General features: G+C 39.1%; 2 protein-coding genes across 4 annotated transcripts; one reads left to right on the forward strand and one right to left on the reverse strand.

The window, feature by feature from the left end:
• Window positions 1-214: 214 nt before the first annotated feature.
• Window positions 215-6,784, reverse strand: LOC135643178 (hypersensitive-induced response protein 4-like). Its single transcript, XM_065159875.1, has 5 exons — window positions 6,512-6,784; window positions 2,937-3,057; window positions 2,756-2,847; window positions 1,838-1,934; window positions 215-833 (listed from the first exon to the last, which is right to left on the reverse strand). The coding sequence occupies exons 1-5, from the start codon at window positions 6,704-6,706 to the stop codon at window positions 466-468; spliced, it is 873 nt and encodes a 290-aa protein (XP_065015947.1). The 5' UTR covers window positions 6,707-6,784; the 3' UTR covers window positions 215-465.
• Window positions 6,785-7,001: 217 nt separating this feature from the next.
• Window positions 7,002-15,631, forward strand: LOC103983894 (ATP-dependent DNA helicase 2 subunit KU80). Of its 3 annotated transcripts, XM_018830221.2 has the most exons (13): window positions 7,002-7,145; window positions 7,573-7,665; window positions 7,905-7,956; window positions 8,414-8,545; window positions 9,169-9,572; window positions 10,548-10,834; window positions 12,317-12,512; window positions 12,634-12,840; window positions 13,063-13,230; window positions 13,308-13,640; window positions 14,992-15,122; window positions 15,244-15,337; window positions 15,422-15,631. In XM_018830221.2, exons 1-12 carry the CDS (start codon window positions 7,131-7,133, stop codon window positions 15,302-15,304), a joined length of 2,079 nt encoding a protein of 692 aa, XP_018685766.2. In that variant the 5' UTR covers window positions 7,002-7,130; the 3' UTR covers window positions 15,305-15,337; window positions 15,422-15,631. The 3 variants fall into 3 exon arrangements, with proteins under 3 accessions (XP_018685766.2, XP_009399523.2, XP_018685768.2); XM_009401248.3 differs by having other exon boundaries at window positions 15,244-15,631; XM_018830223.2 differs by having other exon boundaries at window positions 12,317-12,476; window positions 15,244-15,631.
• The last annotated feature ends 159 nt before the right edge of the window (window positions 15,632-15,790 follow it).

A 15,790-nucleotide genomic window follows, 5' to 3' on the forward strand; every position in this document is an offset into this window, starting at 1 on the left:
TTACAAATAATTTCTTACCTGAATCTTAACACCTAATAGTCACATTTTCGGATGAGCATCACTTTACAGAGATTGGAAAAGGAAAGAAAAAAGTTTCGGTAAGGACAGATAGAACTCTCCCTGATGAATATCATCACTATTGACTGCAGATGGTAGAGATCACTGGTTAGTTTCCTTGATCACTTAAAAATGACAAACACTGAAGGGGACAATATTTGAAGTCCAGAAACAAATCCTGTTATTGAAGTTTCATGCTCAAAGACCACAGGTAATGATACAAGTACTAGTGACTGACTCTTAAAAAGTAAATAGAAAAGTTGTTTAACTATGGCCACATTATTATTTATTTACATTATGACAACCACCAAATTTATGAAACCCAAACATTGATGATGAAAACAGAGACACAGCTTGTATGACTAGCAGAGAGTCGTGACACTCAGAGAATGAAACACTGGAAAGAGATCAGTTTCCGACCAGATAGCTCGATGCTTCCATCACTCCATTACGTATCTGATCAGTTACATCTCTCACATGGCCGGGGCCATGAGGAATGAACACGGTCGTGTTCTTTGATGAGTTTCCAAGCTCTTTGATGGTGTCAAAGTACTGTGTGACCATTATTAGATCCATCACCTCTTTAGCAGAAGTGCCAGACACTGTGTTAGAGAAGTTCAAGATGTTATCCCTTAGTCCCTCGGTTATAGCCTGGCGCTGCTTTGCTATCCCAACACCCGAAAGATATTTGGCCTCTGCCTCTGCTTCGGCTTTCTTCACCATCAGGACCTTTTCAGCTTCTCCTTTGTAGACACTAGCAAGCTGAAGCCTCTGGGCTGCAATTAAGAAAGAACAATTGAGAGAATGCTGGAATAGGAAGGAGAAAAATCATGGACTTAAAACAACTATTAATATCTACAAGAGCATGGTAGCTAGCAAACATGTCATCCATATGTTCTTAAGGTTTTGGAAATGTAATCCATTCTAATAATTTCTGGGGTCATTAGAATGAGTTTACAACCTATTTGTCAAAAGATGTCAATTTTGCAGATCAGTTACCGATCAGTTACCATGTTTGCTTCTAGCACTATTACAAGTTTACAACTATACAATAATCGGTCCTTCTCATGACAAATTAATATATAATACAAATCATATGTGTATAGAGATAAAACAAGGTGTTTCCTTTGAGGAGTCTTTGAGAGGATCTAATCTCCAAAGCATCAGGCCAAAATGATATTCTAATTTATAAATAGGGATTGTTATGGTTCTACATACATATAGGTTCCATTACTTATAATTTGTTAAGGTGGCATGATTGGATTACATTAAATCACCCTTTTATATAAAAATAAAAAAAAATGCAATAATCAAAACTAATGCGATGAGAACTATCTTCCTAGACGCTAGCAAAAGAAGTCTCTTCTTCTTAAATGAAAAAAAAAAGTAATCATGTCATCAAAAAATACTACACTTTGGAACATGATTAAACTAAAAAAACCTACCGGATCGGTTTCATAATAAAAATGGTGTTCTCAGTGCACGAGGCTCCCACAAATGTAGGATCTGGGGACGGTCAAAGTACACGTTCTTATCTTTAAATATTTAAAGAGTTTGTTTTCATGACCCGAACTCTAGTCTCCTAAGTCGCAGGTCGGTTTCACAATGAAACTATTTATACAATATGGCAGGAATTTTCTATAACAGCTAAAAAAATTTATATGATGCAACTACAAGAATTTATCAACAATAAGTAGCATAGCCATCAACGGAATATCCTATAGAAATTGTAGTAGTCTATATATGCACGAGGAAATACTAAACCAAGCATATTAAATACCAGCATTTATCTCGTTCATCGCTCTACGCACTGAGGCATCTGGTATAATATCAACCATGAGTATCTGCTCAATGTTATAACCGTACCCACCCATCACCTGAACATAATTTCCATTCAGAAGGACATAATTGTCAATATAGGAATATTGCACAATCATTATGATTAGTAAAGACTGCCTAGTATCACTTGATTAGAAGAGATGACAGACCAAAACAATTATAAAGTTCAATAGTTATGCAAAAGTCAATTCTAGCAACAAATAACCAATCTAAACTTTGCTTTTTCAAATTCAGTGCTTAACATTGGTTACTTCTTCAAATCAAGTGCATAACATTGCAGATTTATTAATAACTAAGCAACAAAAGGAAGGAATCCAATCACCATAACAATAGGTAAGTTTGGTGAAAATGCAAAAACAGCTCAAAATAGAAAATAATAACATTTCAAAGAATGTGTAAAATCAACTGAAAAATGCAATCAAATAACAAACAGGATGCACACATGTTAAAGCATCAAAACTACAAAAGCTTAGATATGATATGGTATGGAAATGGTAGCAAGAAAAATACTTAACCCTCTAATATTATATATGACTATGTAAATACACAGAAGTGAATGAGGATAACAAACAACAAAAATGCCCGATAATAACCAGGGACATTAGTGCAGACAGGTGGAAATTTACAACTGAAGAATTCATAATAATCACATAAAAGTACTAGCACATATAATTAGTACTTTGCAAGAATAACATCTGTATCAAAATTTGGTCCCAGAATAATAAAAACTATTAACATGAAGAACAAGAGAGGAAATAATGTTTTATATTGCAAGTAAACTAATGTATTTAGAGGAGAACTGCACAGTTCCCAGTACTGAAAGAAGAATGGATGTCACTAAGATACTTGTAATAAATACCTTTTCTAGCTCCTCAAGGACTGCTTTTGCCACATCACCTTTTTGCTCAAAGAGCTCATCAAGAGTCATTCTTGGAACATGGGCTCGGACCACTATGATTTCAACCAGAGCAGGCATGATATTAGACCAATGTGTACGACCATTACAAATGAAACAACATAATTCAAAAACTTATAACCACCATCAAAAACATAAGCTTGGATCTGCTCTTGTGGATTTTGCAACTCATAGAAAGCATCATCAGCATTTTCTTTAACGACGCGATACTGAATCGAACAAACCAGTTGCACAAAAACATTATCCTGTTGCACAGAACATACAGTGTCAGTAACCAAAATATTCCAACATAGAGACCATATAGGAAACCAATCGAAGATTCCAGAAATAATGAAAAATGCACGAAAAATTTGATACTAAGAGAAACTTTGCCTCAAAAAGAAGGACCAAGAGGAACTTTTGTGTGGAGATCTCATCATTCAAATTGACCTGAATGAAACTTGAACTTCAAACCTTAGGCTAGGTGTGCATATGCAAATGACATTGCTGAAAGCCAATTTTTATGGTTTATTTTCTACAAGGCCTAGAAGGCCAATGGGACAAAATTTTGGTTTACGTATATAATCAATAGTCTTACATTATTGAATATGAATAAGCTGTGGTTGACATTACTCTTCAACTCAATTCCCAGTGCTTTAGGAGATCTAAAATGCTGGACTTACCTTCCTAATGTCCTAACCGATTTCCATACATAGATGAGTTCGTTACATTGAGTTTTATAGTAATCCTGTGCAAGGTTTGAAATTTCATACCGTACCGGTATATTAAGCTTTGCTCGATATGGTACGGTATGTCGTACCGAGTGGTACGCCATGACATACCAAACAGTACACCTAAAAATAAAAATAAATATATATATATATAATTAATATATAAAAATATAAAATATATTTTTATATTAAAAAATAAAAAATCAATATATAAAAATATTAAAAAAAATATAAAAATATTAAAAAAAAGGTGTACGTAGCCTCGATGACATTGCCTCCTCTTCTCCTCGTTGCCTCGTCTATGGCATTCGGCGAAGACGTCGAAGGCCGCAAACGTCTTTGGCCTTCAGCAAAGAATGCAACGAAAGCTGCAGACGTCTCCGGCCTTCGGCAAAGAAGGTCGTAGAGTCATAGACGAGGCAATGAAGGAGATAGCCTCTTCCGCTGCTCTAGCCGCCGCCTCCCTTGATCCCTATGCCTCCAAATCCTCCTCTTTACGACTCTTCTCGTCGTTACCTCCTAGATCGGGATCATCGAGGGAGGGCGATGCCGGATCGGGATCGAGAAAGGGCGTGGAAACAAGTTCGCGTCGAGGTTCTCCCAATTCTCTCTCTTCTTCGAACGCCCTCTCCTTCTTCCTTCTTCAACGCTTCTCCCTCAGCCTCGCCGCTAAATTGAGCAGACCGACCAGTAGCTGGCGATCCGCGTACCGGTTCACAGGCAAACCAATACGTACCACCCGATACGGGCGGTACGATTCGAAATCGCAAACCTTGATCCTGTGTACCATAATTGATGGAAACACCAATTCACATATGACGATGATAATGATAAGGGACCATTTGGTCGGTCGCCCACGCGATAACGGTCGGTAGCCACCTCAGAGTTGGTGTGGCATCTCGAAGCCGACATGGCGCCTCGGTGCCAAGGCGCATGCGTGGGTATAGACTTGAAGGGACATAGCATCCCCGTGACAATGTGAGACCATGCCCGCGCCGCCCAAGGTCGTACAAGACAGCGTCGTTGGTGTAGAACAATACAAGTCGACCCATGTCGCCCGGAGCATCAGCGGCCATTAACGACCTGAGTACGACCAACTCCCTATGACAAGTATAAATATCGACCCCCTGGTTAGTGCTAAGGGATCAGACCTCGAACACAAGAAACACCCATAGATCCACCTCATACTAACTTAAGCTTCGGAGGGGTCGAGTCGGGAATTTCCCTCCCGACATTGACCTTTTGTGCAGGAAGGCAGCGCTGAAGCAGGAATCCAAGTCCCACCTCGGGTCGGCCCCGGAGACGCCAGCTCCGACCTGACCTCGCGCTTCCATCCCCATCTCGGACACCCACGTGGATGCCCTCACACAATCAGGACCGAACCAAGCCGTATTGACCCCCAAGACATGACGTGAAGACACCAACATTTTTTGCGCTAAAACGAGGGCACATCTTGTGAAGCAGAGCCCGAGTCGTGCACCTCGGTCAAGTAGAGCCCGAGTTGTGCACCTCGGTCTTGCAAGACCCGCTACGGCAGGCGTGAGCTTGAGTCGTGTACCTCGACCAAGCAGAGCCCGAATCATGCACCTCGGTCAAGCAAAGCCCAAGTCGTGCACCTCGGCCAAGCAAAGCCTGAGTCATGCACCTCGGTCGTGTAAGACCCGCTACGGCGGACGTGAGCCCGTGTCATGTACCTCGGCCAAGTAGAGCCCGAGTTGTGCACCTCAATCGTGCAAGACCTGCTATGGCGAACATGAGCCCGAGTTGTGTACCTCGGCCAAGCAAAGCCCGAGTCGTGCACCTCGACGAAGCAAAACACGAGTCGTGTACCTCGACCAGAAGACTCACTACAATGGACGTGTGCCCGAGTCGGGCATATCGGCCGGAAGACCAACCACGACAGACATACGCTCGGGTCACGCAGCCCGGACGAACATACGACTTACAGTACAACAAGCCGAGGAAACGAAGACGAACCACCCGACCCGAAAAGGGCCTACCACTACAAATCTCCTGCACCTGAAGGCACCACGGATCCAGCCGAAAAGCAAGGACCCTGATCACCCACAGCATAAAAAGACGTATCTTGAGCCCCCTATGAGGAACTCGAGGCACGCCTCTATGGGAGGGGAGAGAATGATAGGGAATATTCTGGTACCGCCCATGCGGCGACGTGAGATCATGCCCATACCGCCTGAGGTCATAGAAGACGGCGCTGCATGGCGTGGAACAGTACAGGTTGACCAGCGCCACCCAAAGAATATGTACCACTGCCCGAAGCATCGACGATCATTAACGACCTAAGTATGGCTGACTCCCTGCAATAGGTATAAATATCGACCCATGGTCAATGCCAGGGGATCGAACCTCGGACACAAGAAACACCCTCAGATCCACCTCATACTAACTTAAGCTTCGGAGGGTCAAGTCAAAAATCTCCCTCCCGACGTTGACCTTTTGTGCAAGAAGGCGACGCTGAAGCAAGAATCCAAGTCCCACCGCGGGGCGGCCCCGGAGATGCCAGCTCCAACCCGACCTCGCCCTTCCATCCCCATCTCGGACGCCCACGTGGACGCCGTTGCACGATCGGGATCGGACCAAGCCGTACCGATCCCAACGACACGGCATGAAGAAACCAACAGGTAACATAGATATCCTTACTGCAAATGGCATCTTCATACACAATTATCTCCTCTCCGTTCCACCAAAAGAGTGAAGATCAAAAGGAGAAAAAAGAGGTGAGTAAAAATGAAGAAGAAAAATATGAAAAATTAAATCTTTGGCCACTATGATCATAGAATTCGTTACATACTAGTGTGAGACCATGATTGGCGATCAAGCAAGACAGAGGGAGGAATTAGAAGACCATGCATGCGATTCAATTAGGTAAATATCCTAATCAGATCGATTTCTACCGAAGCGCATTGAATCAAACCGAAGAAACACATCAGGTTCATTAAATGAGATGGAGGAGGGGGAGGACAGGGACCTTGGTCTTGGTCTCCACGCGGACGTCGAGCGAGGAGACGCGGGTGGAGAGAACGCCGGCAAGGCACTCTCCGGCGAAGGGGTTGAAGAAGTGAAGGCCAGGGCCGGCGAGGCTGAGGAAGCGCCCCCACTTCTCCACCACGCCGATGCTCGCCTGGTCGATGCAGGCGCAGAACACGAAGAAGGTGTTCACCATTTCTGCTCTTCCCTTCCCCTCCCTTCTCCCTTCGCTTTACGCGGCTGCCACAACAAGAAGCCAAATGATCGCCTCCCACGCGCAACGTCCGTGACCAGCCGTTTGACCCTGTCACTCGCGTTGGGCGCCGGATGTGCACCCGCATGTTATCATCAATAACTGTGCAAGCCCGAATCCGAATGTTTTGCCTCACGGATTACGCGTAGTCGGCCCACAGGATTCGATCCGGTCCGATTTTGCCCGGCCCGAGTCGGCCTGCTCTGGTGCTGGGTTAGCGTAGGCGGGAAGGAGAGCAAACAGCAGAGCTCTTCCCCCAAACCCTCTCTGTAGAGAACCCAGGCGCTTGTTTGGGAAGCTAATATCAATTTCCTCGTTCAGGTCGCTTCTCCTTTCCCCACGATTTCTCCTCGAATCCTCTTCCGCAATGGCTCGCAACAAGGTAGGCACCCAATCGCTAACCCTAGCATCTTCAATTAGGCCCGTCATAGTTAATCTTAAGCAGTGTTTTTGATCCGTTCTTTGCTTCTGCATAATCAGTTATCATCGATTTGGTCTTTGCATGAATTACCTTTGGTTACCTTTCTCTCATGTTGTCTTCCGTTTGAAATCCAAACAAAAAGGTGACATCCTTGAGCTCGAGCTTCATCGTGACTACGAATTTTAGATATTTTCGCATCCGATGTCTATCTGAACGATATCCGAACTCTTTGCTGATCGTGGCTAATATGTGCCAGTAGTTTATGTTCGAATCTGCCGTTAGATCGCTGGCTTTGCTATTAGATAGGATTTTGCAACTTTGGTTAGCATGCTATGTGTGCTTTGATTTTCTAGCATCACATTGTTTTTGTGTCCTTCCATTCCCATAGGAGTCGCTGGTTTTGCTGATTGACGTTGGTCCCTCGATACATAGTGTTCTTCAGGACGTCGAAGGTGTTTGCTCAATGCTCGTGCAAAAGAAGGTAAGGAATTAGAGTCAAGGCTTTATTTTTTCTCTGTGTAGACACAGTAACTTCACGAACTGGTTTCCTTATATGAGTCCATCCTTGGTTTATTCTTCAGTACTGAATTTTTCTATTCATCTCATGTATGGAAAAAACGAATGATTTTCTTTTTAAAATTTCAGGTAATTTCATTCTCATATTTTTATTTCTTAATGAGATCCAGATTAATGTTGTTCGTTATTTTTCCATTTTTGCAGTTAATTTTTAGTAAGAGTGATGAGGTTGGAATTGTTCTGTTTGGAACTGAAGGTAATCTTTACCTGAATGTGGTTTTACTTGTTCACAATTCAGTCATTGAAGTTGTTGCACCACATTCTAAGACCCCTACATCTGTTGCATCACTCAAAATTTTGGTAGCCTGGCTTAACCAATGGTTTTTACCAATTTTCTTTAGGTTCATCTTTAACACTGCATCAAATGTGCATATAAGAGCTTAGATTCTTAAGGTTTTACCAGTTTGCATCAAATTGATTTTTACCAATTTGCTTGAGGTTCATTTGATATGAAACATCCAAATGGAGCACAGATTCTGACTTCTATTTTCCTGATTTTTATAATGAGCAAAATAGTGGTATTACCGTTTAGACAAAAATAATTTCTCTTTGTCATTTTTTATCTTTTTCTTGATTTATTTATTTTGTTTTTCTTATTTTTTGTTGCTATCAATTGAAAAGCTTGTTTGATGATATTAGAATGGAATTTTCAGATACTAACAATGAGCTTGAGAAAGAAGTGGGTGGATATGAACATGTGGCGGTTCTACGTGATATTAGAGTTGTAGATGATGATGCAGTGGTGGTTTTGAAAAATCTTCCCAAAGGAACTTTCCCCGGTGATTGTATCCTAATTCAGCTCATTATGGGCATCCTTGGCATTCCTTTCTGCTCTAGTCTTTGTTCTAGCTCTTGTTTTTGAATGGTTACTGCAGTGCTAATGTTGAGTCCACTGTAATGCTTACTTGTCTTAGTGTCTTAGTTTCATCTCTTTTATCTGGCTTAGGTGATTGCATATCCATATATAGGCTTATGCTTCCAATAATACAAATAATTGTGAGGAACTATTTTGCGCTTTCTGAAACTGCATTTGTGGAACATTTCAAACATGTGCAAGAATCACAAATTTGATTTTTTTAACAATATTACCGTTTTTATTTTTGTCTTCTGCAAATTATTATGTTTCTTTCCTTTTTTAGGCAAATGCAACATCTTCAGATAGCCATAAAATCATCAAGAAGATGAAATCTTGGATGACTTTTTCTGAGATCTTTCTGATTTTGATGGCATGTTTTACTTAAGGTTGTCATCTTCTATTATTTTTTAAGGGGGATACCCATGTTTCCTTTGTTGTGTAGTTATTGTTTAATTGTTTTTAATAAAATCTATAGTATCTCTTTGGGCAGAAATCTTGTGCTGTAGGATCATATATTGATTGCAATTTCTATGATCCTTGACTTGTTGCTAGTTTTGGATGCCATTGTGGTTGGGATGGATATGCTGATCAAGAAATTTGGAGTTTCAGACAAAGGAAAAAAACGTCTTTATCTCATTACTGATGCACGGTTTTCTACTAAAGAGCCTTATGAAGGGACAAAAGAAGATCAGGTCGACACTATCTCTCAACAGATGAAAGTTCTTGGAATAAGACTAAATTGTCTAATCATCAGAGAAAAAATATGTAGTACTGAACATCAGGGAGCAATTGATGAGAATGACAAACTCTTGGATCAATTCTCAAGGAAAGCAATGGCAAAGACAGTACATGTAGATTGTGCAACATCATTGCTGGGTGCTATCAAAACACGAAATGTAGTCCCTGTCACAATATTCAGAGGAGACTTGGAACTATGCTCAATGATGAAAATCAAGGTGAGATCGAGATATTATTTAATAAGCATGAACAGACTCATAATGACTATACGTTTTGTTATCAGACGAGATAAATAGGTCCAGTGGTCATACGACACAGACTTCCACTCTATAGTGTATTATTTTCTGCAATAGAAAAAGTACTTGAATGAGAACCATGTTTTTCAATTAGTTATTTCGACTTTGTTCAATCGAGGCTGTAGTAAACATGAACAGACTCATAATTACTCTATATGTTTTTTTATGTTATCTATAATATAAAAAAGTAATTGAATCAGAATCATGTTTTCTAATTAGTTATTTCCACTTTGTTCAAGGAAGGCTGTAGTATAGATTTGTTGATACTCAATAGTAACTGGTGGTTGAATGAATATTTGTTTCATTGTCTGCTTTTCCATGTTCCTAGGTGCCAACATTTTTGGATCTGAATAATGTGAACAGCCATATTAATTACCGGAATAAATAACAAGATTCTCTATTTAGAATTTGGGTTCAGATGGTTAGTAATCAACTTCTATTCATAAAAGATAGTCTTTGCATGCATGTGAAATTCTATACGAGTTTTTAGGGCCTCTTCCATCTTTTCTATCTCCTATCTATTGAGTAGGGCTTTTGCACAATTGACTATCCCTTGTATATCAAAGTGATCCTTTAGTTGACTATCCCTTGACTATTTTAAAATTTTCGAATTTTACATGTGATTTTTTTAGGGCCTTTTCCATCTTTTCTATCTCTTATCTATGGAGTAGGGCTTTTGCAATTTACTGACCCTTGTATATGAACATGAACCTTTAGTTGTTTGACATAGGCTTCCATATATTTCTAGACTTTGTTAATATTATCGTTCAAACTTCAAACTTTGTCAAGTTGTATAAAGTTTAGCATTCTGCTTGCTGCAATACAGTTATTTGTGTTATTTACTACTATTTAGATTTATACTTTTACTGGTGTTTCATATTTTATTTGTCTATGCAGGTATGGGTATATAAAAAAACATCCGAAGAGAAATTTCCTACATTAAAAAAGTATTCTGATAAAGCGCCTGCAAGTGATAAGTTTGCTACCCACGAGGTTAAAGTGGATTTTGAATATAAAAGTTCACAGGATCCTGATAAAGTTGTCCCTCCAGAACAAAGAATTAAAGGTTATCGTTATGGGCCACAAGTAGTTCCTATATCATCTGCCGAATGGGAGGCAGTCAAGTTTAAACCTGAGAAGGGTGTCAAGCTTTTAGGATTCACAGATGCTTCAAATATTTTGCGGTACTTTTCTTTAATTTAAGAAGTCTTATGACAGACTTTAATGTTCTAACACCATATTCTTGTCAATTGAAGTTCTAAAGAGTCACTTAGGTGCTAATGCAATTTAGGCAGGAGACCCCAGGTTAGACGTCGAACTCAAGCCAATCTAACCCCAGACTTAACTCCAAGGTCAGGCAGGGTTGGAATCGGTTCCCTTATGGTAGAATTTTTGCCATTTTTTGATTTGTCAAGGATGATCTCTGCTGGGGTTTTACATGCATTTAAAAAAGTTCATGATCAAAGGAAGAGATAATATGCTTCAAAGGAATTGCTGGGATGGTTCTGCAAGGACCCTATCAAGTCTAAAAAACATAAGAATCTAGGACAAATAAAAGTGAACAAATGGGGGATGGGTCCAAGTTATTAATGTCTTTGCATGTACTTCTATATATTATGTCATCTACTGACATCGTGTCATTTTCTTCCATGCTGAAACATGTGAGGTTCAATAGGAGCAATGACCAAATAGGGTTAACTGTAGATGACATCACTAGCTATATTAATATCTATTATCAAAGCAACCCGATGCCCTTTTTCTTAACCTTTCATTCTTTTCTTTTTATGTCCTGGACGTTAACCTTTTTGTTTATATCATCATCTGATGTAGAGCTTTATTCAGTTTTACTTATGTACTTGGAAATGGTATGTGAACATCTTAACCACATTTATAAGGTTTAGGGTAACTGTTGCTTGAATATATGAGAATCTGGGGTTCAAGTTTAATATTTATTGTTTTAACCAAGGTTCGTAATACCGTACCGTACCGTACCGGTGTTTTGACCTGGGCTCGATACCGGTACGGTATGGTATACCGAGCGGTACACCATACCGTACCGATGCCCTTTTTCTTAACCTTTCATTCTTTTCTTTTTATGTCCTGGACGTTAACCTTTTTGTTTATATCATCATCTGATGTAGAGCTTTATTCAGTTTTACTTATGTACTTGGAAATGGTATGTGAACATCTTAACCACATTTATAAGGTTTAGGGTAACTGTTGCTTGAATATATGAGAATCTGGGGTTCAAGTTTAATATTTATTGTTTTAACCAAGGTTCGTAATACCGTACCGTACCGTACCGGTGTTTTGACCTGGGCTCGATACCGGTACGGTATGGTATACCGAGCGGTACACCCAGGTGTACCGAGCGGTATACTCAGGTGTACCGAGTACTGTAGTTCTGCTACAGTACAACAGTGCATTCGGACCGGTAACAGGCGGTTCGCGTACCGGCAACCTGTCGGACCGGTATGTACCGCCCATACCGAGCGGTACAGTTCGGTACTGCAGACCATGGTTTTAACAAACCTATTCTGATCAGGGCATTTGTTAGATTTGACAGATTCTGGTTCTGGTAAAAACTATGACCTGCATGCAATACCTGAAACTTGCTTTTGACTAGATAGCTTTTGTACTATCTTTTGTGTTCTATCTTTGTGAAGGCACTATTTTATGAGGGATGTGTACATCTTTATTCCTGAACCTGGGAACACGAAAGCAATTATTGCAGTTTCAGCTTTGGCTAAAGCAATGAAGGAAATGAATAAGTCTGCAATTTTGCGGTGCGTATGGAGACAAGGTCAAGGAAATGTTTCTATTGGGGTATTGACACCTAATTTATCTTCCATAGATAACATTGTGAGTTTATTTTATTTCAATTCATCTGCTTTTCTTAAATTTGAATTCTGAAAGTTAATTCTGTATTATGATAAATCTTAAATCACTCATCCATAGTAAGAAATATTGGTTACTTGCTCAGCCAGATTCATTTTACTTCAACATACTTCCTTTTGCTGAGGATGTTCGAGAGTTCCAGTTTCCTTCCTTTAGCAATTTCCCATCATCATGGCAGCCAGATCAACAGCAGCAGGAAGCAGCAGATGACCTTGTTAGGATGTTAGACCTTGCACCTTTTGATAGAAAAGAAGTGCTTCAACCCGATTATACTCCAAACCCAGTTTTGGAGGTTTGCCATCTTTCCTTAAGATATCACTTTGATTATTGATAAAATGAGCCAACATGTTTTTATGGTAGTTATTTACAGATTTTTTATGATATTGGTATAATGTTTGGAAACATTAGTAGCATTTAATTTTAGATATATGCCTGTGCTATTTTGTTTGTGCCTGATATATGACAAGGAACTCTGGTGTTCTGACCATTATTTCATGTTATAATTTTGTTTCAGAGATTTTATCAGTTTCTTCACCTGAAGTCAAAGGCTCCAGAGATAGATGTACCTCAACTCAACAGAAGTCTTAAGCGGATAGCTGAACCTGACCCTGATTTCCTCTCAAGACACAACTCTATTATTAACAATTTTCAGGAACGGTTTGAGCTGAAGGAGAACCCAAAGGTTTATAATTTGGGAATGATTATAAATTTTATTCTCAGTAGGTCACATATTCAGTTGACATCATAGTGTTTTTCCAGAAAAAGAAGCTGTCTAGACGAGCATGGAGGGAAAAACCATCAGCTTCAAATGATGAGAAAGTGGGTGTTGATGGTGTGGTTCCTAAGGTTCAGAGTTCTAGTTTGAAAAAAAGCTTATCTTCATTAGAGGTAGAAAAAATTGGGGATTTGAATCCTGTCCAAGATTTTGAAGCTATGATGGCACGCAGAGACAGTTCAAAGTGGATCACAGAAGCAATTAAAGATATGCAACATTATATTTATCACCTGTTAGAAAATTCTTATGAAGGAAATTCCTATCCCAAGGCAATTGAATGTTTGATGGCACTTCGTAAAGGCTGTATTCTTGAGCAGGTAACTACTTTAACCTAATCATCCTCCCAGTGTTTTGGAAAGATTATTGCCATAATTAATTCTCATCGCAACTACGGTTGTATTTTCTGTTGAAAATGAGTTTCTAAAATGCTTAAACATGTTAGTCTGAACATTGTTAGAGATCTGTCTCTGTATCTGCAGTATTTGCTGCTATAAATGACATACGATTAGAAAATTTGGGTTCTCTTGATCAGGAGAATCAGTGAGAATAAAAAAAAAAGGGAGGGAAGAGAGAAGAAAGGAGATCTAAATGTTTCCTCTCATCATGTATCCTTATTGAAGAATTTTGTCACCATGCTAAAGCAGAGAAAACTGATCGACTCTGTCATACTTGACCAGAAAAGATTAGACATATTTCAGGAAATCAGGCTTATGTTTCTAAACCAGCACTAGAAAGTATTCAGTGAATGTCATCATAAATCAAGCAGGAATTAGAGCACTATTTCAGTAGAACTTAATATTTGGGATGTGTTATCTCAATAGAATAGGGAAATAAATGGCTTTAAGGATGTGTGAGCAGTTTGGACACTAGGATGCATTAGACACAAAAACGTGTGATCAATGAAATTGCAGCTAAACTAATTAATCTGGCTAGATTAAGTGTACTATTTGATACTTATCGTCCATGATTCATTTAGACTATAAGCAACCATCTCTAGAAGTGGAGATATAATCAACTTTGTTGATCAACATAAATTAAGTTACTAAAACAGAAATTTTTTTCATGCCCTATCTTCTTTATACACCACTGAGATACATAGTTTGCATTGCTTAATGGATCAACAACTTTTGGGGTACATATTTCATCATATCCTTTGGTTGGTGCAATCTAGAGACAAAGTTTGCTTTGCTTAATGGACTAACAACTTTTGGGGAACATATTTCATCATATCCATTGTTGGGTTGGTGCAATTTAGGAGCTGACGGTTCCCTGTAGCCCTTTTCTCAATTCCTATTAAGGGTCCTGGATGGATTATTCCATCAAAGCGATGAAGGGCATATTGTTAATGTCGACAAGATATTTTGATTATTATACATGCAGTCAAAAGTTTTTCTTGCTTTGTTAACTATGACAAACTTCTTTATGTGATGTGGAGGAACAAAGTTCTCAATTTAATGTTAATTCTTAAACGAAGCAAGTTAGTTTGATAAGTTCAAGGGAGGTTTACGTCTTTATTGTTTTTAGCAATCTTTGTAACTTTTGGCCCTTATTCTTTATTTTATCTGAAAAAAAGTGCAAGTAATGTGCACTTGATCATTATCTTGTTTTATTCTAGTCCTTTGCAAGCTTGCACCTGTTAATTAAAAGCCATGGTTTTTGTTTGTGTAGGAGCCAAAGGAATTTAACCGATTTATGCTTGATATTTGTAAGAAATTTCGGAGATCTGACCTAGCTGACTTTCTTGAGCTTCTTTATTCGAAAAAGATAACATTGATCAGCAAAAGTGAAGCAGCCGACAGGTTTTTTTCTTTTTTTCTTTTTCTTTATAAATAGAATTGTACACCTACTTACCTCTTTTATGTATGGTTAAGAAGTTTTTGATTTTTCTGATAATCCACTTTGATCTTTCTCCTTGAGCAGTGATCTAACAGAAGAGGAAGCTAAAAACCTCCCAATCAAGATGGAGGATTCTTCAGAGTAGTCGATGAACTATTATTAGCAGTGATCATCACAGGTGCATGCATCACATCAGCTTAACATGTCATCAGCCTTTAAATATCATCATACAATGAAGCTTGATGTGAAATTTTGTGGACAGTTAGTGCTGTGCATCCTTTTACGGCATTCCATGGCAGTGACATCTGATGAATTATACCAAGACCAGTATCATATTGTTGGCTTCATGTCACCCCTTGCTTTGTGATGGCTCTTTCTGTTGTTATACGCAGCGTGTTTATATTTCTGAGTACAAAGTTTGATTCATTAGCAATAAAGATGTTTATAACCGCTGTATGGGCGTAGTTATCGACCTCGCGATCTTTTATTTTTCATGATATTGTGTCTTTTATTTTATCATCCGTTATTCAAGTTCATATCTTTGAATGGAAGGACTAAACTAATTAAAAATAAATAAATATTATATGGATCTTAGATTAAAAAAAATCCAAATATGTATATTCTTAAAAAA

The sequence above is a fragment of the Musa acuminata genome, chromosome BXJ1-1 (assembly GCF_036884655.1).
Source record: "Musa acuminata AAA Group cultivar baxijiao chromosome BXJ1-1, Cavendish_Baxijiao_AAA, whole genome shotgun sequence".
NCBI lineage: Eukaryota > Viridiplantae > Streptophyta > Magnoliopsida > Zingiberales > Musaceae > Musa > Musa acuminata.